The 25,849-nt window shown below is 61.2% G+C and overlaps 2 protein-coding genes across 5 annotated transcripts in view; both read right to left on the bottom strand.

Moving 5' to 3' along the window:
* Positions 1-398: 398 nt before the first annotated feature.
* Positions 399-8,681, bottom strand: ASPHD2 (aspartate beta-hydroxylase domain containing 2). Of its 3 annotated transcripts, none has more exons than XM_039561277.1 (4): positions 8,639-8,681; positions 5,139-6,210; positions 2,792-2,905; positions 399-1,867 (listed from the first exon to the last, which is right to left on the bottom strand). In XM_039561277.1, the coding sequence occupies exons 2-4, from the start codon at positions 6,016-6,018 to the stop codon at positions 1,758-1,760; spliced, it is 1,104 nt and encodes a 367-aa protein (XP_039417211.1). In that variant the 5' UTR covers positions 6,019-6,210; positions 8,639-8,681; the 3' UTR covers positions 399-1,757. The 3 variants fall into 3 exon arrangements, with proteins under 3 accessions (XP_039417211.1, XP_039417212.1, XP_010396572.1); XM_039561278.1 differs by lacking the exon at positions 8,639-8,681 and adding an exon at positions 8,313-8,425; XM_010398270.4 differs by lacking the exon at positions 8,639-8,681 and adding an exon at positions 7,846-8,274.
* A 3,936-nt stretch (positions 8,682-12,617) lies between these two features.
* The window catches only part of SEZ6L (seizure related 6 homolog like), a 35,760-nt gene continuing 22,528 nt past the window's right edge, over positions 12,618-25,849 (bottom strand). Inside the window, exons 4-17 of one of the 2 annotated variants that reach the window (XM_039561269.1) lie at positions 22,352-22,544; positions 21,691-21,876; positions 21,138-21,303; positions 20,258-20,424; positions 19,540-19,734; positions 19,316-19,454; positions 17,443-17,639; positions 16,129-16,323; positions 15,817-16,008; positions 15,384-15,578; positions 15,015-15,047; positions 14,779-14,890; positions 14,476-14,578; positions 12,618-14,192 (exon numbers count right to left, since the gene is read on the bottom strand). In XM_039561269.1, the coding sequence (XP_039417203.1) occupies positions 14,163-14,192; positions 14,476-14,578; positions 14,779-14,890; positions 15,015-15,047; positions 15,384-15,578; positions 15,817-16,008; positions 16,129-16,323; positions 17,443-17,639; positions 19,316-19,454; positions 19,540-19,734; positions 20,258-20,424; positions 21,138-21,303; positions 21,691-21,876; positions 22,352-22,544 (2,103 nt within the window). In that variant the 3' untranslated portion in view covers positions 12,618-14,162. Of the gene's footprint in view, positions 14,193-14,475; positions 14,579-14,778; positions 14,894-15,014; positions 15,048-15,383; positions 15,579-15,816; positions 16,009-16,128; positions 16,324-17,442; positions 17,640-19,315; positions 19,455-19,539; positions 19,735-20,257; positions 20,425-21,137; positions 21,304-21,690; positions 21,877-22,351; positions 22,545-25,849 lie in introns of both variants that reach the window. The other variant, XM_039561268.1, reaches the window with a different exon arrangement.

Below are 25,849 nucleotides of genomic sequence, written 5' to 3'. Positions count from 1 at the left end.
TGATGGGCTGGAGGAGATCCCTGTGCTCCTTGGCAGCCTGGGCTCCACTGACATCACAGAATCCCAGAATGGTTTGGGTTGGAAAGGACCTCAAATATCCAAGTCCCTGCCATGGGCAGGGATTCACCCACTAGACCAGGTTGCTCAGGGCCCCATCCAGCCTGGCCAAATCCAGGCCTGGGAGGCTGTGACTGGTCAGGACAGAGTTTCCATGGGTTGGGTATGTTAGAGCACTGCCCTCACTCACTGTATCACTGGCAAACAGGCCCGTGCCCCCTCCCACCCTGCAGCTCCTGCTCTTTCCAGGCCTCTTCTCCCCACCAGCAACCAGATAAGCAGGAGCCAACCCCTTGGTGTTTGTGTGACCCTGGCCTCGTTAGAGCAGCAGGCAAAGCCCGTTCTGTTTTCAGCACAACTGTTTATTGATAATCTTTGCTTATCCACTGTATGAATGTCACCAACCTTCGGACAGAGCCAGCCTGCTTCCCCAGGGCCTGTGTCCAGGTAGCCAATGCGTGTAGAAATCATGCACTTCAGGTAGTCTGTAACAAGACGGGTGTAAAAAATATCTCAGATGTATTTGAAATCTCTGCCTCATCTTGCAATCAAATCACTGAAAAGTCTGTAAAGAAGTTGCTGGGGGGACAAGGCTGGTCCCTCCCAGGCAGGGCACGTAGGCAAAGGGTCCCCAGCCAGAGCTGTGAGCATCCACCACACACTGTGCTTTGGGGGGGTGTTATAAACTGGCCCCCAGACCACAAACAGACTCTGGTGCTGGGGGACTTCAGGAGAAGCGTGGTGGTCCCTGGGTGGGCAGGACCCCAGGGTGGGGGCTCAGGCTGCAGAATTAACACCCCTTGGGAACCTCTCCTGTGGTGTCAGGTCCGTGGGAGCTGCTGCTGTGTGTGCCTGCCCTGGCTCGAGGAAAGAAGAAGATGGAGCAGCAGAAGGAATGGTGACCTCCTTTCTTCCTACAGACAGACAAAACCCCCATTCTCTGTTCCCAAATGGTATCCCTGCCCCTGCACAGCTTCCCAGCTGGAGCTGGGAAAACTGAGGGTTGCAGGTAGAGCAAGGAAGAGATTTGGGAAATTGCTAACACCCTTGGCCAGACTGAAGATCACAACTGTGTGTGCTGTTCCCTCAGTAGGGTGGAGGTTGGGGCTTCTGGGCTGGTGGTGGACTCTGCTCCCTACCTGGGTGACAAAAGAGGTTTCAGAGGGCAGGAGGGCTGGGGAGCCCCAGCTGGCACATGGAGGAGGAAGCAGAAGCCCCAGGAGGGCTCTTTGTGGGCAGAGTTGTGTCCTGCCCGCCCCATCAGACCCAGCCTGGGGGGACCACAGTGCCCATGGAAGCCCCCAGTGTCCGTCTGTCTGTCCATCCGGGACCGCAGCTGGGCAGGGCAGGCTGGTTGGCTGTTATGGTGTGTGTGTGTGTGTGTGTTGTTCCTTTGATGACCACGAGAAAAATTTTACATTACATTCAAACGAACACCCTTGGGTTTGTTACTCTACTTCTGAACACCGCAAAACACAGTAGCAACAGAACACGAAGGAGCAGGGGGGCAGCGAGCCCCGGCGGGGCCGAGGCGCCGGCGCTTGGAAAAGAATCCCTGAAGCCAGCGATGGAGGAAGGAGATGGGCGCGGATACACGTCACAGTTTCCATTTACAAGGCCCCCACGAGGGAGCACCGAGGCCGTGTGCCAGGACAGGCCCCGGCCGAGCTGCCCTGAACCCACCAGGCCGGGCAGCGCCGTCATCGTCCCGGCGCAAAGATGAAGTCGAGGGCTTGGCGCTCGGCCGCGGCCACGTTGGGGTGCCACAGGTCCACCATGAACACCACGCGGGGACCCTCCTCCGGGGCACCTGGGGGGATGGAAGCGCAGGGTGTGAGGGTAGGGAGGCACCTCCCCAGTGCAACCCCAGTAAACAGCTACTGGGAGCTCAGGGACACGGGGCAGGCTCCTCCCTGCCAGGGCTCCAGGGCTGCTTTGGGCACCCGGAGGATTCCTGAGGCAGGGCCTCCTTGCAGCTGCGTCCTGGATCTGTGCAGGGAGTGGCTGCTGCGCCACTCCAGCCTTCCTGGCCCTGCACGGAGCTGTGCTTCCCAACCCCACAGCAGGCTTGATGTGGAAGCAACAGCTTTTGTTCTCCCACTCTCTCGGCGCGCTCCCCTGTGTAGAACAGCTCTGCCTGATGCTTTCATGCCACGGGGGACTAATGCCGGTTAATCCGGGAGAGCTGGAGCGGAACGGCCTCCGTCAGTGGTGGAGGGAGGAACAATCCAGCGGGCGTGAGGCTGTTCCCCGGCGTGGGAGACAAAGGCACCGCCGGCACGTCAGCACCGAGCTGCAACAGGGCCAGAGGAGGCCGGGGCCGTGGCATCGCAGCCAGAGCTGCCCTGCAGAGCTCGGTAATGAAGGAAGCTTCCCAAGCTGGCTGCTGCGGCGGGGAGAGGGTCAGCAGGCCCTGTGCTGGGCTGGCGGTCCTGTGACAGCAGCATGAGCAAGTCAGGATGGGAGCAAGCCATGGGCAGGCTGAGTGGGCTCCAGGGATCTGCCAGGAAAGGGGGCTGGGGTGGTCGAGCACCCTGAGGCGGAGGGAGCACCGTCATGGGACCGGGCTGCTCCCACCTGGGGCTGGCCGGGGAAGCAGGGCCCGAGCCCCGCTGGACACAGGGGCTCCAGCCCTGCTGGGGCAAGAGAAGGGACTGGGCGTGGGTGCACCCCGACTCCTCCCCGGTCCCCAGCACCACAGGGGACACCACGAGGCCCCAGTCGCTGAACTCACCTTCGTGGAACGCCGTGTGCAGGAAGGAGTCGTCGAAGAGCAGGCACCGGCCCTCAGCCCAGCACTGGGGCTCACCCCCCACCACCAGTTCGCAGTTGCTGGGTGTCTTCAGACCTTCAGGCACAAAGAGAGAGGACAGGGAGGGTCAGGCCGTGCCGAGTTCCCTGTGGTGGGGCAGCAGGGAGCAAACAGTGAGCTCCGTGTGAGCCCCATGCTGCTGCTGAGGGGCTGCTCCCCTGCACGGAGTGACCTGAACCCCAAGCCTGGAGCAGTTCAGCCCCTGCCCGCTCCCTGTCTGCTCCCCCCTGCCCTCTCACTGTCCCCAGCGAGCTCAGCACCGCAGGGACTCACTTTCATATTTGGAACAGCTTCCCAGTCCCCAGAGCCCATGGCCCCAAGGTGTGCACAGGGAGCCAGGCTCCTGGGACATTTTCCAACTTCAGGACCAAAGGCAGATGCTGCCTGCTCCTTCCTCCAGCCCTGCAGCGGTGACCCTGCCCCAGACAAGGCTGGGGGAGCAGGAATTGCACTGGGGTTGGAAAATGGGCTCAACTGTGGCTCTGCCACAAGCTCACCATGAACCTGCCCTGTCCCTTGGTCTCCACCCAAGGTGCTGCCTCAGGGTGACCCACAGGGCTGCAAGGACAGAAATCCAGGGGGGTCGTAAAACCCTCACAGGGAAGCAGGTCTGTAAGGGCCACATGAAGGACAATCACAGAAATAAAATGGGTCTTTTCTTAAAATACCAGCACAAGCCAAGGCAGTTTGACAGGGGTTGATCCCATCATCTCCTGCACCAGGACTGTCACCCCCCGCAGTACTGGGGACGCTGGAGCTGCTGCAGAGCCATCCTGCCCCGAGGATGCGGCCGTGGCGGAGAAAGGGGTCAGGGCTCACGTGGCTCCCGAGCGGTAACGATGCAGCAAACGAGCAGGATGGATCCAAGAGCGATGCCAAACCCAGAGAGCGCAGCAGGGACTCCCAGCTGGCCGGCAAAGCTGGGACTACAAAGCTGCTGTTTCAAAGGCTGCAGAATCCAAAGCCATTTCCCTGCACAACAGCCTCAGCTGGAGATGCTGGAACAGGGAAGCTGAGCTGCTGGGGGATGCGGGGAGGGAGCAGCCAGCAGCCTGCAGCCCTTCCATCCCACCCGCACCCTCAGGATGCTGCCCTGGCCCATGGATGCTGCCTGTGCCTAGAGTAAATCCTCATGAGTGCCTCACCCCACTGATGGCTGTGCTGGCTGAAAGGGCAGGTTGTGTCTTAAACACATCCATGCCCTGGGCACAGCAAGAGCTGCGTTCCCAGCACCAAGGTGAGGGTGTCAGTGTGCCCCCGTCCCAGTGCAGAGTTCTGGATAAGCAAATGACCCGCATCGCTCCTCTGCCCAGGGTGTGTGAGCTCCAGGTGTGCTCACCTGAGCCAGCCTGGACATCACTGGCTCTTCCCAGGAACCTCTCCCAGCCCCTCACAAGGGGAACACATTCCCCAGCACTCCAGAGAGAGGGATCGGTGACAGGCAAGGGCAGGTCCCAGCTGCCCAGCAGCTCCTGGGATCAGCTCTGAAGACAATTCCCATTCTGAACAAATGGCCAGCACTGCCTGGGTGTGTTTACCCGAGCTGTTGGCTGAACAGGCGCGGTTGGTGTTTGCCAGCCGGGCCCGTGTGGTGCCTCCCCCGGCACGGTCGGTGCTGTGCCAGCCCGGCCATCTGTGCCGCGTGGGCTCTCCCCGTCCCTGCCTGCTGAGCAGGGAGCACTGTGCCACCAACCCAGCGCTTGACCCACCGCAGGGAACACCCCAGGACCCCTCCCACCCTCATTTGCAGCTATACAAATCCCAAAGCAGCATCTTTGCTCCCATTCACCCGTGTCCCATGCAGAGCACCCGAGATTCCAGGAGAGGGGAGCTGCCAGTGGAACAACACAGTCCCTGGAGCAGAACCCCAGGCTGCCCCGCATCCCAGGATAGGAGAGGGACCTGCCTGCAGAGAGGGGGATGTTCAGAGACCCCTATGTAAAATCAGCCCTCTGTCGCACACCAGCAAGAGTCCATGGCCCTGGGTCAGCAGGAGGAGGAGATGAAACCCTCCTGCTGCTGCTCTGGAGACCCTGGGGACATCAGGTACCCATAGACTGAGCACCAGCCTCTCCTCAGGAGGCTGTCACCACCAAAACCCTCAAAACCTCCCTCAGCCCAAAGCATAGCAGGTGTCTGAGCCCCCCAGGGCTGCAACTGATGGCTGAACCCCAAGAGCACGGGGTGCCACAGGCTTTTTTGGGGCTCCGGCCACGGCTGCAGCCCCCCACACCCTCCCGACACACGAACCACAACGCCGGACACTCACCGAGGTGGCAGCGGATGCGGATGTTGGTGGGCCCGTAGTGCTCGGCGATGACGGTGCCTGGGCTCAGCACAGAGATGCAGGCGTTCCCAAAGACATTGTTGCCAATGCAGGTGCGGAGGCTCCCGAGCAAGCGGTACGTCCGTGGGCATCTCCGGCAGTTCCTGGGCACGCACATGCCCTGGTTCACCAGGTAGAAGGTGAACCACTCCCCGCTGGGCGTGCTGTTCATTTTCCATCCTTGCGGGAGGCTGCAGTTTGAGAACGCCTTGTACAGGGTCTCAAACTCGCACAGGATGGTCTGGAAGTTGCGCTCCAGCAACTCCACGTCGTGCTTTTGAGCGTCCCGGGAGAAGTAGGGCATGGTGGGCAAGTCGGGCAGGAAGAAGACTTCTGGCTTCTGGATGGAGGGCCGGCTGTTGAGGTAGCGGCCCTGCTCGCGGATGCCCTTGTGGATCCTGCCCATGCCGGACCAGGAGTAGCGCTTGGCGTACTCCTGCAGGTTGTGGTAGAGTTTCTGGTTGAGGCCGTCGTGGTGCGAGCAGCGCACGCACTCGGGCGAGTGGCAGTACACGAAGCCGTTCTGCACCCCGTTGACCTCGGCACTCTGCATCAGCGCGTTCACCGTGGCGTAGGCGCGGGGCTGCTCCCGCCCCACGTGGTAGCAGTACCACACGAAGAGGACCAGCAGGCAGGCGACGGCCACCAGGGCCGTGGCGTCGCAGTCGCGGAAAGACTGGATGCCGGTGGCGATGAAATCGCGGAGTCCGTCCAGGGACCAGCTCCAGTCCATCAGCCACTCCAAAGACATGGTGGTGGTGCTGGGAGCGCGCAGCAGGGCCCGGTGGTCACTGCTCGTGGGGCTCAGGGGCACCCACACCATGCAGCCGGGCCGGGGCGCGGCGGGAAGGGGCTGCCATGGGTAAGCGGAGCGGCAGCTCTGCCCTGTGCTCCCGGGAGCTCTGCATTGGCAGCGGTGCCCGGCAGCACCCCTGGGTCAGCAGCCACGTGCCCGGAGGGTCCCCACCGGCGCTCCTGGGCACATCATCCTGAAAGGCCGTGCTGGAGGGAGGCTCTGGGGAGAGAAACCCAGAGGTGTTAGGGAGAGGGCTGCCCCGTGGGGTCCCTGCTGGGGTCAGTGCACGGGACACAGCTGGAGCTGTGTGCCGGGACTGTGTGGGGCACTGGCTTCTCAGGGAGGGGATGGTGGATAGGGAGCCAAACATCATCCCATGCTGAGTAAATCCCCCAGTGCTCTCAACAGCATCTTCCACAAATATCCAGATGAAAGGCAGCAGGGAGACCCAGACTCAGACTCCATCTCCCACTGCCCCAGTGACCATCTCCCCTCCTGCTCGTCCTCCAGTTTTCCTCTTAAGTTGCTGCCTTATCATGTTTGAAATCTGGCTGCTAAGTGAATAGACACTGAGAGTAGACACTTCACAGCCCTATCTGGCAGCACATCAGCTTATCCCCTCCATCTAATGGCTCTGAAGTGACTCTCCCTCCAGAGTCTGAGCTGTGGCAGAGCCCAGAGCTCAGCCAGCACATGGCCACGGGAGCAGGTCGGGGTGGTGGCAACAGGGGCAGGTCAGGTTGGCTTGTTTGATTTTACCAGCTCATCGGTAAGAGCACTGACTCTAAGTAGCAGGATGGGTTTATGAGCCAGGGAAGCCATCCAAACCCTCCCCAGCCCTTCCTGCCAAGGTCCTGCAGCCTCTCAACGTGCATTTCCTTATCAATGGTGATGGGGATGGGCTGCAGATGGGGTCTGACCCTACGGCAGGGACGTGCTGCAGGGCTGGAGACCTGGGATTCAGGCAGCATTACATCCCAGGGAGGGACATCCATGCAGCCGACCGACCTCCACCCTACTTCCTTGTAGCATGCTGCCTGCATGCCCCATCCCGGGATCTGCAGTCCACGTGGCACGTCACAGCCTCCCGGGAATCTCAAGATAACTTTCCTCCATCTCCACGGCTGGCATCCCTCCAGACACTCCCGCTTCTCCCGCCCAGGCCTCGATTCCCGGGGTGCAACCACGGAGTGGGTCCCAGGGGTGTCCCCTGAGGCCGGCACAACCCCCGTGCTCCCCACAGGGCTGGAGCATGTTGGGGAAGGCAGCAGAGCCCTGGGGTGATGTGTATTCAGGGTGGCTCTCACCCTACAAGGGGAGTGGGGAACTGCTCAGGCACAGCAGCCACGGTCAGTCAGAGCCGATGGCAACACGAAGGCACAGAGGGAGCAGAGCTGGGGGGTCCGACAGCCTCGGGGTCCCCAGGTCAGAGTCACATCCTGCAAGGGTGGCACAGCACAAACACGGCCCCACTGCTGCCTCAGGGATGCAGGCAACACCTCAGATCAGGGGGAAACCATCAGAGCAGCAAGAAATCCAAGCCCCCGTGCCCACACGCCGCCTGCCTGACCCCAGAGCCTGGGAGCCTCGGGCTGCAGAGCCCTGGGCTTCTCTGGGCACAGTCTCCGTGGGACCAGCCCAGGAGCTGCCTCCTGTGCCAGCACGGACACCCCACTGCAAACCTGCCCAAACCCACCTCCACAGAGGCTGTGCCAGCGCTGGGGCAGGGCCCCAAACATCGGCACCGCTCCCAACACACACCGCATGGCTGGGACTGCGCGGGGCACCCAGTGGGTGCTGTCACCTCCCAGCCACGGTCCTGCACCGAGACGGGTCACAACCAGCGCCCCTGACCTGAGATTTCAGAAAAGGCTCCTCAGCTAATGATAATGGCAGAGCCATTCCAGGGAGTGGAGATCAATTCCACGTTGCACCGAAGTTGTGCAGGACGTGGAGGCGAGCACCGTGCCAGCAGCAGCCGCGTTACATAAGGAAGGCAGAGGCTTCGATGCAGCACAAAGTTGCATCTCGGTGGCTCCGTGGTGGCCCCGGCATCTCCTGGAGGCAGCGGGTTCCGCTCAGCCCGGCCAGGGTCCCCAGGCCGTGGGCCCGCGGCGACGGGGACGCGTGGCGAGGATGTCCTCGGCTCGGCACGGCTGGTGTCGCCTTTGGGAGCAGCACGAGGAGCAGGAGCCTTGGGGTGAGGCGGGATGCCCGCTGCCACTCCGGAACCGGAGCAGTGGGTGCTCCCTTCACCCTCTCCTGAGCATGCCACCCCGCCGGCGCCACCGGAGTAAGTGTCACCCGCGCGCTGCTCTCACCGAGTGTGACGGTGTCACCCGGCGTGGCGGCGTCAGCCGGTGTCACCGGTGTGGCCGCATCACCCGGCGTAGCAATGGCACGGCCCTACCCGTGTCCCATCACCCGGCGTGGCACCGGCACGGCTGTCCCATCACCCGGCGAGCCGGTGGCACCTGCCGCCGCGCTGTCACCCGGCGCGGCCGTGCCGCCCGCCCGACGCCGAGCCCCTGCCCCGGCCGGGGGGCGGTGGGGGGGGGTTCGGGCTGCGCCCCCGCCGCGGGCCCCGCTGCCGCCCCGCGCCCCCGCGGCCCCCCCGCGATGCGCTGCGGAGCGCTGCGGTACCGACCTGCCGCCCGCGCCGGGCCGCGCGGGGCCGCGCTCCCTCCGCGCCGCTCCGCCGCCGCCGCGGACCACAACTCCCAGCAGCCCGGGCAGGAGGGGCCGCGCCGCCCCCGCCGGGACCGCGCCGGGCGGCAGCTGCGGCCCCGGCCCCGCACAGCCCGCCCGCCCCCGCGCCCGCCCCGCGCCGCGCCCGCCCCCGCCCCGCGCTCCCGCCCCTCGCCGCCGGGAGGGGCCCGGAGGGGCGGGGGAGCCGCGGGGTTGCGGCACTCGGGAGGGGTCCCGGGGATGGAGCGGCGGGAGGAGGCGGCGACGGTCCCCGGGGGAGCGCCCATCCCAACCGCGGGCACCCCGGGACGCGGGGGCTGAGTGGCGGTGGCGGCGCGGGAGGTGCGGGGGCACCGGGGGTGCAGGGGGACGCGCAGGGACAGTGGCTCCAAGGATTCAGGCACCGGGGGCTGCAGCAGTCTGGGGATGCTGGTCCCAGGGGTGGGAGCACGCAGGGATGCAGCCACCGAGGGAGCGGGGACTGGCTCCAGGGACACAGGCTGTTAGGGATGCAGCTGTTGGGATGTGCAGGATGCTGGGTCCAGGGACGCAGGGACGCAGGGACACAGGGATTCAGGGAGTACTGGCTCCAGGGATTCCGGCCCCTGGTGCTGCAGCCCTCGGGCTGCAGGGGTTGCTTGTCCCCAAGAATAAGTGCATCTGGCGTGCAGGGGACAGGAGCTCCCAGCGAGGCAATGCCCAGGATGCAGGCAGCCAGGGAATGCCTCAGCGAGGATGTGAGGGTGTGCTGCGGCACCAAGGAGGGGGGGACTGTTCCAAATGTTCCCAGGTTGGAGTGTCCCTTTACGACTCTTAAGTGCTGGTGGAGAAACTGTTGTGAGCCTTCCTGCTTGCCTTTTTCCTCCCCAACCCATTTCCTGTTCCCTTAAGCCAATGCTGTCAGTTCCGGGAGCCCCAGGGGATCCAGTGCTCCGGCCCCCCCTCCTCCATTGCCCAGATGCCGGGTGAGCGGCTGGGCTGAGCTGCCCGCAGGCAGATCCCGGATCCGGGCAGATCCCGGGTGCAGGCAGAGCCCTGGCAGTGCTGCCCTGCCCTGCCCTGCCCTGTGGCAGTGCCACGTGGAGCTGTGTGGGACACGTGTCACTGCTCCTGGCACAAGGAAAGCCCTGCCTTGTTTTGCAGATTCAGTCATCCAGTGCCCACGAATCCTCCCCTGGCACTGCTGAGGCTGGGCTCTGGAGTGGGAGCAGAGCTGTCCTGCACAGCCCTTCAGGTGTGCGTGTGCTTCCTCCGAGCAACTTCATCCCCAGCAATCCTAAAATGCACCTTGTTTTCCGTCCATTTCTTGCCTCCTGCCCACTCCTGCTGCTTCCCTTTGCTCCCACCAGCACATTCCCCAGCCCGGTGTGCTGCTGCGGGGCCCTGGCAGCGCTGCGTGTTGCAGGGTGAAAGGAGAGGGAGTTTATTCCATCCTGCTCCTTCCCAGACCCCCCAGGCTCAGCCACAGCTCCTGCTCCTGGCAGACCGCGCATCCTTCTGTCAGCACTCGCAGGCTCCGCGGCTCTGGGCTCTCCCCTCCTTCCTCCCCTGCCTCTGCCTTCTGAGCTCTCTGCTTCCTCTGGCCCAGCCCCTGGTCTCCAGCTCTACCACTCATCTCTTCCCTGCAGATCAACCTGCTCCTGGCTTTCCTCTGGGGCTCCAAGAGAGCGGGGGAGGGACTTTGGATGGGGGCCTGGAGTGACAGGACAAGGAGGAATGGCTTGAAACTGAGAATAGGTTTAGATGGGGTATTGGGAAGAAATTCTTCCCGGTAGTGAGGCCCTGGCACAGGGTGCCCAGAGAATCTGTGGCTGCCCCATCCCTGGAAGTGTCCAAAGCCAGGTTGGATGGGGCTTGGAGCAACCTGGGCTGGTGGAAGGTGTCCCTGGCCATGGCAGGGGGTTGGAACGAGATGCACTTTAAAGGTCCTTTCCAACTCCAGCCAGTGATTCCATGATTCTGTGATTCCTCAGCACAGGGATGGCCCCTCCAGGAGCACTGTCCCAGCTCCAGCCTGAACATTCCAGGAAATCCCAGCCCTGGCAGAACACTAGCACGGTTTTGGCAGCAGCTGAGGGGAGGACACTGGCAGTGTCTGCCCCAGGAGGACATCTTGGGAAAAGGGAGAAGGAACCACTGGAGCCAGGAGGCTGCCCACAGACTGGGCTCCTGCCAGGGTGTCGCTGGCAGAGCTGTGCCAAGTGCATCCCAGGGCTTTTCCCAGCCCTTCTGGGCTGGGCAGGGATGCTGTGCCTGATCTGGGCTGGGCAGGGATGCTGTGCCTCATCCAGGCTGGGCAGGCATGCTGTACCTGACCTGGGCTGGGATGTTGTGCCTGACCCGGGCTGGGCAGGGATGCTGTGCCTCACCACCCTGCGATGCAGCTTGCAGGGACTCAGGGGGTCCCTGCTGCTCCATCCATGACCTTGAGGGTCCCTCAGCCACGGCATGGCCCCACTGTGCCCCTGCCCGGCCCCAGGCTGGGGGAGGCCGTTGTGGCCGAGTCTGCTGGGCCCAGACCAAGCTCCATCCGCAGCACGACGCGTGAGGCCAGAGATTGGCTCCGGCTTTACGTCACCGAGGAGGAACGGCAGCATCAAGGGCTTTTTTTTTTTTTTTTTTTTTCCCCTTCATTTTAATTCTCTTGCAATCTCTGTCCAAAAATAACCTAAGCTCCCTCCCCCAGGAATGCTCTGCATCAGAGCCTTGGCTCCCTCGCCCCCTGTGCATTAGCCTGGCAGCTGCTGAGCAAAGCCATTATCGATGTCACAGCGTAACCTTGGTTAAAAGCACGTTTAGGGAGGGAGGGCAGTGTTGTTGCATTGTTTCGGGTGTGGAAGGGCAGGGACAGACGGGAGGCCCCAGGTTTCCTCGGCCGGGCATTTCCTCGGGTGTGGAGTGGGCTGAGCATCCCCCTCCCTCCCCGCTGCTGGGGACATCTGGGACTCTGCTGGCGTCAGGGAATGCTGCTCCAGCTGGGGTGTCCCGGTGGCGCTGCTTCTTGGCGAGGTGACAGTCACCCACGCTGCCACCACGCTCCAGGCAGGGCCGTGCTCAGGGTGTCCCGAAGGCACCCGGGGTCCCCCCGCAGGACCTTGCCCTGCCCACACCTGATGCTGGAGGGAAACCTCGTGGGTGCTCGTTTCTGCCCCCACCGGAGCAGCTCAGCCCGGAGGGGCTCCCAGGGAGCAGGGGCAGATTTTTCCCACCCAGCCCCAGGATCTTCCCAAGCTGTGCCTGCCTGCTCCGTGTGGGATGCAGCCAGTGTGAAGGCTGCAGGTGAGGCAGCCCCACCTTGTCCCCCCAGTGTTCTCCCTGTTGGTTTGGGGAGCTGCCCTGCCTCAGCTCCCGTGGGAGCTGCCAGGTGACAGCCACAGGTTGTTGGGCAGCCGATGGGTGAGCAGGGCACAGGCAGGATGGGTCCCCACAGACCCCCTGTCCCATGGGGTTGGGCTACCAGTGCTCCCCCAAACTTTCAGCATGTCACCCGTGACATGGCCACGGGTCTCCAGTGGGGTCCCAGTGCCTCGGGGCAGCACCCAGACCCCCACCCACTCTGTGAGACATCACTGGGCTGGGCTGGCATGGGAAGGGGCCGTGCTGAGTTCAGAGCATAATGCTCCTGTGGGGTGACCCATGGAGGGGAGATGTCCCCAGAGCCATGCCAGGTCACCTCATGTCCCAGCAGGGCTCCATCCCACGGGAGCAGGGGGCACTATGGGGCTGCACCAGGGCAGGGTCTGGCACTCAGAGCCAAGCCAGTGGCATCGGGCCACCATCCCACAGCGGGGCACGCAGCATGCCCGGCCCTCACCCTGCTCTGCACCGCTGCAGCCTGCGGCCAGAGTCTCTGCAAACTGATTCCAGACATTTGAAAATACAGAATAATTAGTATTGAGGTTATACTGAACGCTAGAGCTTCCCACGGAACTACTTTATCATGTTCAAAAATATTTAATCCCAGCAATTTTCACATTGTTCTTATAAAAACAGACATGTATGAAGGGAAATGAAATGCTTCGTACAGTTTTTGGCACATTTTTTTTTCTCTTTTTTTTTTTCTCTTTTTTTTTTTTTTTTGTTTTTCTTTTTAACCGTTACAAATTACAAACACACATTCGTTGTTTTGAAAGGAAAACCCCTAAATCCCAGCTGTACACTGCAGAGCTGCACCAACCACCCCGAGCTCACCCAGCCTCCCGCGCTTGCGGTTGTTCTACAAGGACAAAAGAAGGACAACCACCAGCCAAGGACGTGGCGGTGGCTTCGCTGCCCTCCCCCAGGGCTGGCTGGGGGTGACAACAGGGATGGGGTGGCCCTTTGAGGTCCGTGTCCCCACCGCTGTGTAGCTCTGGCAGGGGTGATGCAGTGAAGGAGCGCAGGGGATGGCAAGGGTGGAACTGAGGGGCCGATTTCTGCCTGTTCTGCTCCCCACAGAGCTCCTTTGCTGAGGCCTCCACACATCCCACCTGCCTCTTCTTCCCAACACCTCCACCTTCACCCCCTGCCCGGCTGTGGGACCCAGCCAGGTGCGGATCCGGGATGTGCGGAGTGGGCTGTGCAGCACAGCTCGGCCGGGCCCCTCCTGCAGCAGGAGCCAGGGAGCCCAGCCCAGCCCGCTTACCCTGAGATGCTGCCGGGGGGGCAAAAGGTGACATCCGGCCATGCGGGGTTGGGATGTTCCTGGCAGGGTGATGGGAAGTGCTGCTGGAGAGGAACAACGGGCAGAGAGCAGAGAGGCACCGGCTGGGAGCTCTGCTCACTCCAGGGTGGCTTCCAGGGTGGCTGGGTGGCACTGGTTGGTGCTTCTCCGCGGAGCATCACCCCGGAGTCCTGGCTCGCTGCCTCTCCACATCCAAGACCAAGTGGGAAAAGAAAGCAGCACATACCTCGTGTGTGCCGGGCTGTCCCTGCTCTCCTGAGCCCTGCAGCAAGGATGGTCCCTGCGCCGGTGCCCCCCGAGCCCCCCGGGGGAGAGTCTCACTTGGAGAGCTGGGAGCTGCGGGGTGGGACCCTGTGGAGGACCCTGCGCTACCTCAGCTCCCAGCAATCAACCGCAGGCTCTTGCAATGGAGACATCTTTAATTTTTAACAACATCAGAACCGCAAAAATCCCCCTGCGTCTGTGTGGGCAGTGCCGGGGGATGCTCTGCCATGGAGGGGGACATTCCACCGTGGAGGGGGACACTCTGCCATGGAGGGGTACACAGCAGTGCCCCCATGCCCCCCTGGCCTCACCAGGACCCAGCTCTGCCCCGGCTCCCGCTGCTGCCTGCGCCCAGGGCTGGGCAGCACACCTATCGCAGTTTAAATAGAATAAATACAGTGAAGAAAACAGTAAAATCTTCAATAGAGAGGCAAAAGGAAAGACAACAGCAGGTCCGGGGGTCCAACCAAACTCCACGTGGTCTCTGGATTAGTTACTGAGGAAGTTCTATGAGAGCACATTAAGTTCGCTGCTGGAGACTCTCTTACCGCTGTCCTTATATCGAAACCTCGTATTCTCGTGTTTCCTGCAAGCAAGGAAAAGCCAGTTGAGGGCAGCAGCTGCATTTCAGGATCATCTCCCCATTCCCAGGCAGAAAGAGAGATCCTGCATGTTGTTTTGTTCCCAGGGGAGTGATGCCCTCGCAGCCAGGACCCCACAGCCCCCTGTGCCTCCCAACCCACACGGATGGACTCGTGCCCTGTTGCTCAGTGCTCCCACAGCAGCCTGGCTGGACTCATGCCCTGGCTGCCCACCCAGCCAAGTGCCTCAGGAGTGTCCTCAGCAGGGACAGGCACAGCAGGACTCACCCCTGTCTCGTAAATCGGGTTGTCAAACTCCGTTTCTACCGTGATCTGGCTGTAGGGGTGGGAGTACATGAGGGGCAGGCGGAGGCTGGAGTAGTACCGACACCTGCAGGGAGAGGTGGAGTCACTGGGCTGCACGGACCAATTCCAGACCAGCCCCATCTTCCACATCCCCCCATCCCAGCTCCTCCCCGGGCACCCCAGAGCACTCCCAGCACCATGCCCGGGGCGTGTGGCTGGCAAGGGCGATGCTGAGCCAGCCCTAGCCATGCCCCCCAGCTCTGTGCCAGCCCCCTGCAGCCCCACCTGGTGAGATAGATGTACGCTCCTCCCAGCAGCAGGGAGATGATCAGCACCGGGATGAAGATGGCCAAGGCCATGTTTCCCCCCTCGAGCGACGTCTCTGCAGCAGCTTCTGCTACTGAAAGGACAAGATCTATTATGTCGGCATTTGCAGGCACCGTGTGATCCCCTCTCTGCCTCTCCCTCTCCTCCCAGGCTCCACCAGGATCCTGCACATCCAGGAAACCCACGGCACTCACCTTCCAGAGCGTGTTCAAAGCTGTCTTGGTTCACTGGAAGAGAGATGGAGAGTTACTGGTCTGTAGCTGGGTTTGACTGGGTGCTGGAAGCTGTTGCCTGCTGGGGAACCCAAACCTGGGATCTCCTGCCCCATTGGGTCCCAAACCACCCTGCGAACTCCCAGTTTTTAATAAGCTCTTGGTGTCTGTAAGCACGTGGCCAGGACTGAGCACGCTGGGCTGAGCAGAGCCCAGATCCAGGGAAGCTCCAGGTCTCAGCTGAGTTCAGCTCCCAGCTGGGGTCTGCAGCCAAACCAAGGTCCCTGGGCTGTCCCAGGTTGGGGACAGAGGTGTTGGCTGTCCCCTTGCCCCCATCCCTCTCCCTGTTACCTTTGCAGATGGGCAGGGGGCCGCTCCAGTGGGATGGTTGGCCCAGGATACATTTGATGGTCACCTCCCCCATGAGTTCAAAGCCTTCATAGCACATGAAGGTCAGGGACTCTCCTGGCAGGTAGAGGCGCTTATAAAGAATTTGGTACCCGTTTTCTGGCAGCCCCGGGTTATCACAGGCAAGTGACTCCTCAGCTGAAAGGGAATGAAACACACCCAGGGTGAGCCCAGGGCTTGGGCTGCCGAGGGAGAGAAGTAGCCTGAGGGCAGTGAGGAAACACCCAAGCTCTCCCTTCACTCTGCTTCCAGGTAGCTCAAGGCTCTACACCACCTCCCCGCAGCTGGGCAAGGTCCTGGCTGCAGGAAAGGGCTGCCCAGGACTCCCAGAGAGGAGTTGGACTGCAGGGGAGCAGGAGAGACCAGCCGGACTTACAGACGCAGTGCGGGAGCCGCGAGGTCCAGATGGGGGTGCCGGTCTCACGGCTGTAGCAGGTGAGCAGGGAGCTGCCCTCCAGCACGAAGCCAGGGTTGCAGGTGTACTGGATGGTGGTGCCCACCAGCAGCACCGGGTCTGAGATGAGGCGGGTGGAGTGCTCCACCTCCCCCGGGTCCGTGCAGTACATAACTGGGGACAGAGGATGGATGAGCGGGGAGACCCTCGGAGCAGGGAACCCCTTGGAGCAGGACCGGTGCTGTTACAGGGTGTGGGACAGGGACAGCAGCACCTTCCTGCTGGGGCACTCACTCTTTTCACAGAAGGGGGGGTCGCTGCTCCAGCTGAGGTCCCACTGGCAGGTGAGGGTGTCACTGCCCACGATGTCATAGCCCGGGTCACACTGGTAGGTGATCTTGGCCCCTCTCACCAGCTCTGTGTGTGACGTGGTCTTCCAGCCGTTCTGGATCTCAGGCAGGTCAGAGCAGGAGTCGTTGCGGGACACCTCTGCAGCCAGGAGGGATTCTGGCTGTCACCCATCGAGCAGGACCCCGCAGCACAACCCTCCTCAGAGCCACCACAGCTGGACACATGGCTCTTCCCAAGGGCTTGTCCCTCCCCACAAATGCCGTGGCCATGGCTAGCAGCTGGTCTGCGGGCAGCATCCCCTGGGCACAGGGAAAGGGCAGCAGGGGGAGACAGGGGCTCTTTGAAGCCTCCCCAGTCTTGACCCTAGAGGCAGGTAGAGGGCTGGGCTGGTGAAAATGGGGCAGTGTCTGTGCTGGGGTCAGGACAACCCTGGAGCACCAGGCTCAGCTCTCGCTGTGGGTACAGGAGAGGTGCCAGCGCCACGGTCATGGCACAGCTGGTTTGCTCAGGGGAGGGTTTGTTCCTTGCTCCTCCCAGGCTGGTTTGCTCAGGGGAGGGGTTATGCCCTGCCCTCCCCAGCCCCGTGTGCTGCAGAGCAACGAGGAGGGCCCTGCAGCCTCCCAGGTGCTCTGCATTGCAGCTCGCTCTGTTTGTCGTAGCCAGGGCTGTCAGCAGTGCGAGGAAAACATGCCTGGAAGGAGCCTGGCAGGGGAAGCAGGGTGTGGGAGAGGCAGCCAGAGGCCACAGGCAGCTGTGGGGATGGAGTGCCCTTCCCAGTCCTTGTCCCTGCTGTGGGCACCCACAGCCCCAGCCTGGCAGGCACGGCTGCCCCGAAGGACAGTGGAACAGATGTCTCCAGGTGCAGTCTGAGCCCCTCTGGAGCAAAGAGATGGGAGCTGGGAACATCCATCTCAGGAGCCCACCCAGGGACTGGCTTCAGTGACCACCCCTGCCATCAGCTCATGCCTGACAGGGTGTGTGTGGGGATCCTGCATCCCAGTTTCCAGCAATTCCTTTCCCTCCGAGCCACAGCAGGGCTAACAGAGACCAAAAATGCCTTGTTGCCAGCCTGAAGGAGGGGAGACATACAGGGACACCCCAGAAGTGACTGACCCGAGACCTGCAGCTGGGCTGGGGGTTCTGCAGGAGCTGGATGGGATGTGGAGAGGGTGCACAGTGATGCTCCCTGCTTCCAGACCCAGCAGCTGGACAGTCTGGGCTGGCCGTGTGTCACATCCTGAGGCCAGCACCCCGTACCTATGTAGTTCATGATGAATCCTTGCCCTTTCCCGAAGATGAGCCCGGCAGGATCCGAGTGGAACTGGATGGTGAGGTCGGGGCTGGAGGAGTAGAGCTTCTGGGGGCCGCTGCTGCCAACGTACTGCCCCAGGATGCGGGCGGAGAGCTCGTCCCCGTCGTAGATGGTGAGGATGTCGCTGTTGGTGATGTTCAGGCTGAGAGGAGAGTTTGATTAGAGAGCAGCGTGTGCCGGGAGCCCGGGCAGGACGAAACATGTGGGGCTCAAGGGGCAGCCGGTGACCTCCCTCCGGGTCACCTCCCTCCGGGGGTTCGAGGCCGGGCGGTGCCGGCGGCTCCCGGGACTCCGCGCTTGGAAGTGCCGGTCCCGGCGGTGCCGCGCTTGCCCCCGCGGCCACCAGAGCGCAGTGGCGGCCCGCGGATGGCGGGGACGGCTGGGGACACCGGGCCGCGCCGGCTGCAGCCTCCGTCCACCCCGGGGATGCGGCTGCCCCTGAGCCGAAAGGGGATGGGGGACCTCGTTCCTCTCCCCCCGCTCCAAGGCCAAGGGCAGGGGATGGATGCACACGCCCACGGCTCTGGTGATGGGAGGGTTCTCTGGGTGCCCGGGGCTGGCAGAGTGGGTGAACGACCACATCAACCCCAAGGGTGGGCACTGACACCCCTTCCCTGCTCGCTGTGCTGCCGTGTCCGTGTCCCAGCAAGGCTCCCCAGGGCTGGGAGCACGGCCGGCACCAGTGCGCTGCTGCCTGGTGGCACAGGAGGGACTGGGACAGGGACAACCCTCCTCCCCTTGCCCAGGGGCAAGAAGGCTAGAGGAGAGCACCAGGATGCTCCCGGCCCCACAGGAGACACTTGAGCTGATCCCCAAACGTTTTTTTAGGAATGTTCTTGGAGGGAGCCCAGCTAATCCCCATGGCAAGCTGACATTTGTAGTAAATCTCTGCTTTCTGTCAAACACGATTTTCTCAGTGACATTTATGCCTGATGATTTCAAATCACTTGGCCTCCAGTTCTGCTCAGCCCGAGCACCCCACGGAGCTGGAAGAGGTGTGCTGGGAGCTCCGACTTGGGAATTTATGGGGAGCTTTAAAATCTTTATGACTCTAAGCCTCTACTTGAAACACGTCCTCCTCTTGAAAACCCAAAATAGCATCAAAGGAGGCTCCCGCTGCAGCAGCAGCATTACCATGCCAAGAGCTCCCAATCTGACATTGGATCCTATTCCCTTCTGACCCCGGCAATTTTAACCTGGGCTTTCTGGGTGGCTCCACTCCCTTACTGCCTGTATTTCACATCCATCCCAAAGATCAAGCTGTTTCCATCTCACTGATGCCCCCAGGCTCTCCTAACCCCATGTGACCCAGCTCCTGACGTGCTGGGTGTCACCCCAGTAGCACATGGCCACATTCTGCCGTGGCACCACTCCCCGTGGAGAATTCCAAAGCCACTGGAGCAGCGATTAATTGCTGCTGTGGATGGTGTAATGGTGCTTTGCACTCAGGGAGCACCATTCAGTCCTGCCCAGGGTGCCAAGTGCATCAAAGGGGATTATGGAAGCTCTGAGGGGGAGAACAGGACATGGCAAGGCTCTTCCCTGTGAGGGAGGTGAGGCCCTGGCACAGGGTGCCCAGAGAAGCTGTGGCTGCCCCTGGATCCCTGGAAGTGTCCAAGGCCAGGCTGGACGGGGCTTGGAGCAACCTGGGACAGTGGAAGGTGTCCCTGCCCATGGGAGATCAGCTGTAAGGTCCCTCCAACCCAAACCATTCTGGGATTCTGTGATTCCATTGTGGCGCAGATCCCTCGGGAGAGGAGAGCGGGATACTGCAGCAAAGCAGGGCAGAGGCAGACACTGGGGTCCTGGGCTACTCACAGCTGGATGTCCAGGAAGAGCCGCTTCTCCTCGCCCACGTGGATCCTCCAGATGCAATCCTCCCCCTCCGTGTAGGGCTCCGGCCAGTTGGGGGACAGGATCACCCCGGCCATGGCAGTCAGCTCCCCTCCACATGTGGCTGTGGGGGAAAGGGGTGGGCAGGGCTCAGCGGGGGCCCAGGGGTGCTCACCCCACACCCAGCATGGCCCAGGGGCAGGACTGACCTCGGCACAGCGGCTCCGTGTCATTCCAGTAGGGGTCCCGCATGTTGATGCACTCGATGATGGCAGGGCCCTGCTCCAGGGAGTGCCCAGGGTCACAGGTGAACTCCACGGTGGTGCCCAGGTTGTAGGTGGGGTCGGAGGTGGTGAAGTTCCCGTTCTGGATGTAGGGCTCGTAGCAGTGGCCGCGCTCGAAGGCTGGAAGAGAACCCCGTTAGCTGTAGGGACATGGAGCTTCTCCCTGCTCCCTGAGCTTCCCTGGGTGACCCCCAGGCCCTGCTGCTGTCCCCATGAGAACCTGACCCCTGCATCCCCACCCGCATGGATGGCCTCTTCCACGGAGTGTTTTACAAGCAATTAGGATTAACAACAATTTATCTGTTCTGAGCCATGCAGGCCTAACCAAACCCCACTCCCGTGGTGGTGGATCAGCTCTAGGGATGTGCCAGGCCGTGTTTCCCAAGCTGGAGATGCCAAGCCATCCACCCTGGGATTGCTCTGAGTTACTGAGCCTGCTCAGGGCCATAGGGGTCCTGTGGGAACGATCCTGCAGTGGGATCCACTTAAATGACAACGGGAGCTACAGACGGGCACCAGGACTGCCTGTGCTGGGGACAGCCGGGACCCTTCCTGCAGCCACGAGTCTGTAGCTGCCCCCTGGGGCTGGGTGTCCTGGCTGAGCCGGGCACTGCCCTCGTGTCCCACCATGGGGACACAGCACCTTCGAAGCGGATGTTGAAGGCCGTGGCGGCCGCGGGCTCCTCGGCGAGGAAGTCGATCCTGATGGAGGAGCCGTCGCTGATGACGCCCTCGAAGGGGACGCTGTCGGCGCGCAGGGAGTCGTAGAGCACGGCCGAGCGGTTGGTGTCCCCGCTGTACACCACCATCCTGCAGGGCAACAGGGAATGTCACTCGGGACAGCGTCCCTGAGTCCCACCCGGACACAGGGCGGGTGAGGTGGAGCAGCTGGGACCAGCTGGGAGCTTCCAAAGTTTGGTATATTCTGAGCTCTTCTCTCCAAGACAGACGTGGAGGGGCTGGAGCGTGTCCAGGAAAGGGAATGGAGCTGGGGAAGGGTCTGGAGTACCAGGAGTGGCTGAAGGAGCTGGGAAAGGGGCTCAGCCTGGAGCAAAGGAGGCTCAGGGGGGACCTTGTGGCTCTGCACAACTCCCTGACAGGAGGAAGCAGCCGGGGGGGGTCAGGCTCTGCTCCCAGGGAGCAAAAGACAGGACAAGAGAAAATGGCTTGTGTCAGGGGAGGTTCAGACTGGATATCAGGGAAAATTTCTTCCCCAAAAGGGCTGTCAAGCATAGAAACAGCTGCCAAGGGCAGTGGTGGAGTCGCCATCCCTGGAGGGGTTAAACAGCCATGTAAATGTGGCACGTGGAGACATGGTTTAGTGGTGGCCTTCGCAGTGCTGGGGAACAGTTGAACTCAATGACATTAGTGGGCTTTTCCAACCCAAATAATTCCATTTTTCTATATTTAGCACCCAACAAAAGGCCCTGCTCCTCACTTATGCAGAAGAAGCCCCCTGGAACCCCCTGGAAGCTCTCTGCAGTCCCAGGGCTGTGGGGAAACAGCTCCTGGATCCTCCTCACCTGTCCTTCTCGGTCAGCAGGAGCTTCTCGAAGTGCAGGTGCAGCTTCTGGCCCGGGGGGGCCCCGATGGCCCACACGCAGTACATGCTGCCAGACTGGTTCCCGCTGTAGCTGGGGGACAGCACGCGGCCGATGGTGGCATTGTGGACTGTCCCTCCACAGGGAGCTGCAACACAGAGCACAGCCCCGCTGGGATGGGCATGGGGACAGTGGCATCTGTGCTCCTCTCTGCCCAGCTCTCCTCAGAGTCCCCAGTGCACAAAGCTCTTGTCTGGCTCTGCTTTGCTCTGTCCGTACATATTTATCCTCACAAATGTGTGTTTATACTCACACACGCCCATAAAATCTTCATTTCCTTTCCTTTTGCTGCCTAACGAGGGGACAGATTCTGCTGTCACTGCCTGATCACCTCAGGCCGTGCTCTGTGCAGGACTGGGCATCACTCTCACCCCCTCCCAGGACCACATTCATCTCACAGGGCAAAGAAAGGGACTCATGTGTTCCTCAGCAGAGCCCAATTTTCCATACCCCTGGGGCTGGGATGTGCAGGTACCTGAGCAGATGGGCTCGGGGTTGCTCCAGTGCGGCCGGGACGCGTTGATGCAGGTCAGCATGCGGGGGCCCTGCAGCTCGTAGCCCAGGTGACAGTGGAAGTGAGCAATGCCACCCGAGTGCAGATCCATCACCATCACGTCTCCGAAGTCAGGTCTCCGTGGGAAGTTGCAGCTCAGCATAAACACTGGAACAGGCACACGTTGGGAGCTCAGGGCTCAGCTGCTCCCAGCCACCCCGTGGGGACATGCTGGATGTGCCCGCATGTCACACAGACCAACGGCAGAGCACCACCAACCCCCCCCTGCTGCTGCTTCCCCACCTGTTACTGCTCTTGCCCAGACCCAGTTTCTATTTTAAAAATAATTTGCTGGAACTCATTTATTTTTTACAGCTCTTCGAGGTAAAAAATAGACTGGCAGTGTGAGTGTGTGCAGGAGGAGCTGCTGCACGGGGACAGAAACAGGGCAAGGCGAGTATGAGTGGCACAGCCAGCACCGGGGTTGGGGACATCTGGGTACATTGAACCCTCCACCTTGGGCACAACACCTCAACCCACCCCAGGCGATGCTCTGGGCACGGGCAGAGGGTGAAACAGGAGCGTGGCTGATCTGTGAGGGCACAGTCCACCATCCTCCCACCCGTGTCGGGGACACACCCACCCTGGTAGTGGAGCTGGAAGGTCCCCACCACGTCGTCCTGGAAGGTGCGGAAGTAGACGGAGATGGTGTTGGTGGGGCTGCGGATCACCTGGCCCTCCACCAGCAGGGTCTGGTTGGCCAAGACCACCAGGGCGTCGCCGTCCACGCCGCGGATGGACAGCACCTCCCCATCCGACAGATTCACGCTCTTCACCTGCGGGGAGCAGAGCCCTGTGAGCTGTGGGGGCAGGGTGGGGGCCCCAGTGGTCACATCCTAGCCCTGTCACACAGACCCGCAGAGCATCACACCAGCACAGTGCTGCCACCAAACCAGGGCACTCCTCAGGGTTTGGTGCTCACCACCCACCCCGTGCTCCAGGAATCTTCCCCAGGATGCCTCACCCCACCGGGGAGTGCACGGGGAGCCACATAGTGCATCTAATGAGTAGTTCCAAAAGGCTTTAATTATTATTTGGAAAGAGCTGAGCAGTAACCTCACATTTACATTTCACGTCCATTTAGCTTAATAAATGGGCTCGTATTTCAGCAGAAAGATGCTCATCAGACCGTTTGTTTCCCTGAGTGTGTGAGGCCCGGGGCTCTATATTTAGCACCAGCCCAGCCGTGATTGGGAGCGCTCCCGACGATGTTGTGACTGGAGGGATTTGTGGCTGTTGTCACCACTGTGCCCACCTCCCCCTGGCACACAGGGCCAGGATGTGCCTGGCTCCAAGGGCACTGCATGGAGCCACCCTCAGCCCTCAGCACCCTGAGCCTGCTCACGAAGGAAAATCCCTGGAAAAGCCCATTCCTCGCCGCAAAGCTGAGTTAACATCCCCAGGCTGGTTCAGAGTGTGCCTGAGTTGACCCCAGCCCGTGTTTCAATCCAAGAGGAGCTGATTGTCCCTTATTTTGCAGCTGGGTCCTGGCAGGGAAAAGCATTGTCAGGAGCATGGGCCAAGTGCAACTCTGGTCCCCAAGCTGCCCTGGGTCATTTCTTCTTTTCCAGATGTTGGCCCAAAAAAGTGCCTCCCCAGCATGGCCAGCACACACTGCGGCTGCTGGGATGGCTCAGATCTAATTATTAAAAAATGGGATGAATTAGGCGTTATTTGGGTGAATTATTTGGAGTCCAGGGATCTAAGTGGGCTCCATAAAACGCCAACAATTCCCCCCAGCTCCCACTGGGACAGAGCTTTGCTTCCCCAGCTGGGTCTGGATCCCCGCAAAGGGGATTTTTCCAAGGTGTTTCTAGCAGATTTTGTTCTGCAATCCCTTCAAGCCAAACCTGTTCCCCAGCTGGCTCCCTCCACTGATGGTGGCACCACGCACATGACACGGAGCCAAATCACTCCAGGAAATTGGGAAGGGGATTCAGGGGAGCAGCTGGAGCAGGCAGAGCTCTGCAGAAGGGAGGAGGCTGGGGATCAGTGCTGGGTGTCACGGGGCACCCCCTCGGCTCCACCATCAGCTACCCTCGGTAAAGCCTTGAGGAGCAGGGTGTCACCACGAGTGCCATTCCCTGTGCCAGCACCAGGCTGGCACTCCCAGAGGAGCCTGGAGTAACCAGCAAGCTCAGAATATGCTGTGGCCCCATGCCAGGGACCATCAGCCCAGCGAGAGGGACCATATGTGCGAGCTCCTGCCAGGGGCTGGGAGCATGGGCTTGGACTTCAATCACAGCCTGCACCGGCAGCAGCTCCTCCAGAGCCTGGGGAAAGCAGGAGGGATCCTCAAGTCAGGCTGCCAGCCTCGCTCACCCACTGGAAAGCCTCTTTAGGGAAATTCTATTTCCTGACAAGAAGATTCAAGAATTTTAAAAATAAATAGAATTTCGCGAAGCATTCGGAGAGCTGGCTGCTCCCAGCTCCCAGGGCTGCCGTGGCACAGGCAGGGACACGGCTCTCCCTGGGATGCTGTGAGGGGTGCAGGGGTGGGCAGTGAGCTGAGCAGGGACCCTGAGCTCTCACACAGCCCAGGGCAGCTCCCGGCCTTTCCCAGGACCATGCCTGACATCCAGGCTTTGTGTCCACTCCTCCCCAAGGGCAGATTTCCCTGCAGTGAGTGGGGGTCTGGCTCCAAAGGAAGTGGAGGGTCCCTGTGTCCTCCTGAATGGCTCCCAGTGCCGGCAGGAGCAGTTCTGGGCAGGGCTGGAATGCTGCAGGCATTTTGGCCGCCGCCAGGCTGTTCCACAGCCCCTGCAGTGAGAGGTGACTGCCCACGCAGGGGTTCCTGTGCCAGGGGCTTCTCTTTGCTCTTGCAGATGCCTTTAATGAGATTCCCAGGGTAAGAGGCAGCACCTCCCTGCTAGAGGAGCTGGGAATCAAATCCAAACCCCTCTGATGGGACCCCAAACCCCACACCCTGGTTTATCCAGAGCCTTCCCTTTGGAATTCACCTCTGAGCCCCGAGCCCACGGTGCTGCAGCACAGGGCACTGCCAGCTGCAGATGAAGGCATACTCCACCAGCACCGACCTGCTGTTGTGATTTAATTTGTCTGAAATGCTCCGAAGCATCAGCAAAGCGAAATGCAAAGCTTGGGGGGGTGGAGAGGCCAATTTTATGCTCCATTAAAACCTCAGCTCGCAAAGGAGTGAGGTCAGCAGCGGTGTCACCTGATGGATTAAGGACAGAGGCGAATTTACAGCAGAGCAGCCTGTCTTCAGCACCCCGTGGATCTGAGGAGACAGTTGCCGTGTCCAGTTACTTTTCCACTGCCTTGGAAAAGTGACTGAGCCGCTCAGACTCCCCAGTGCTCAACCTGCACCACTGCTGCTCCCAGGGCAACCTCCCCACCAGGGCTGCCAGCCACAGCGGCCTCGTGCCCTGGGGGCCAGCCCTTGCCTGCACCCACCAGGGGGACAGTGGGGGCAACCCCGCTGGAACTCCTGTTCCTTTTAATGCTCACTTTCAATCACACAAATTCAAAGTGGAGGGATTTTCATGGCATGCAAATGGTGACGTGGAGAAAACGCAAAAAGAAAGGATTGCAGGGAGCATGGGCATCCTGGGATGGTTTGACCCAGAGAGAGTTTGGAATGTGCAGAGGCCCCTGCCCTGCTCGCTGCCTCGCCAGGCTGAGGGATGCTCATTTTGGGGGGAGCTGATGGCGCACATCAGCCTGGGTGAGACCCCCTGCTCTGAGGAGTGGGCGTTTGCTGAGCACCTGCACCCACCAGAGAGGGAACCTGGGCTGCCCTCCTGGGCTTCCAGCACCCTCGGGGCCACCCAAACCCCTCCCAGCAAATGAGGGGTGCAGAGAGCAGGGGGCTGGTGGCCCCTTCCCATCAAGTGCCATTTTCACAACCTGCTGCCAGTGCCTCTTGGCTGAATTAATTGCATGACATTTAAAAGGTTTGGTCATCCCTGACATTCAGGATGTTCCAGCTCCATCCCAGAGTTCATTTATTACAAGAGCTCAGAAAAATCTACTTTTTCCCTGGAAAGGGGTGTTTTATCAAGTGGGCAGAGATGCCCAAGGCTGTGGGCGCTTGGCATCATTTGCTGCCGTGACCAGG

The sequence above is a fragment of the Corvus cornix genome, chromosome 15, assembly GCF_000738735.6.
Source record: "Corvus cornix cornix isolate S_Up_H32 chromosome 15, ASM73873v5, whole genome shotgun sequence".
NCBI lineage: Eukaryota > Metazoa > Chordata > Aves > Passeriformes > Corvidae > Corvus > Corvus cornix.
Note: the sequence above shows the minus strand (reverse complement) of the source record. Positions and strands in the feature narration are given on the sequence as shown.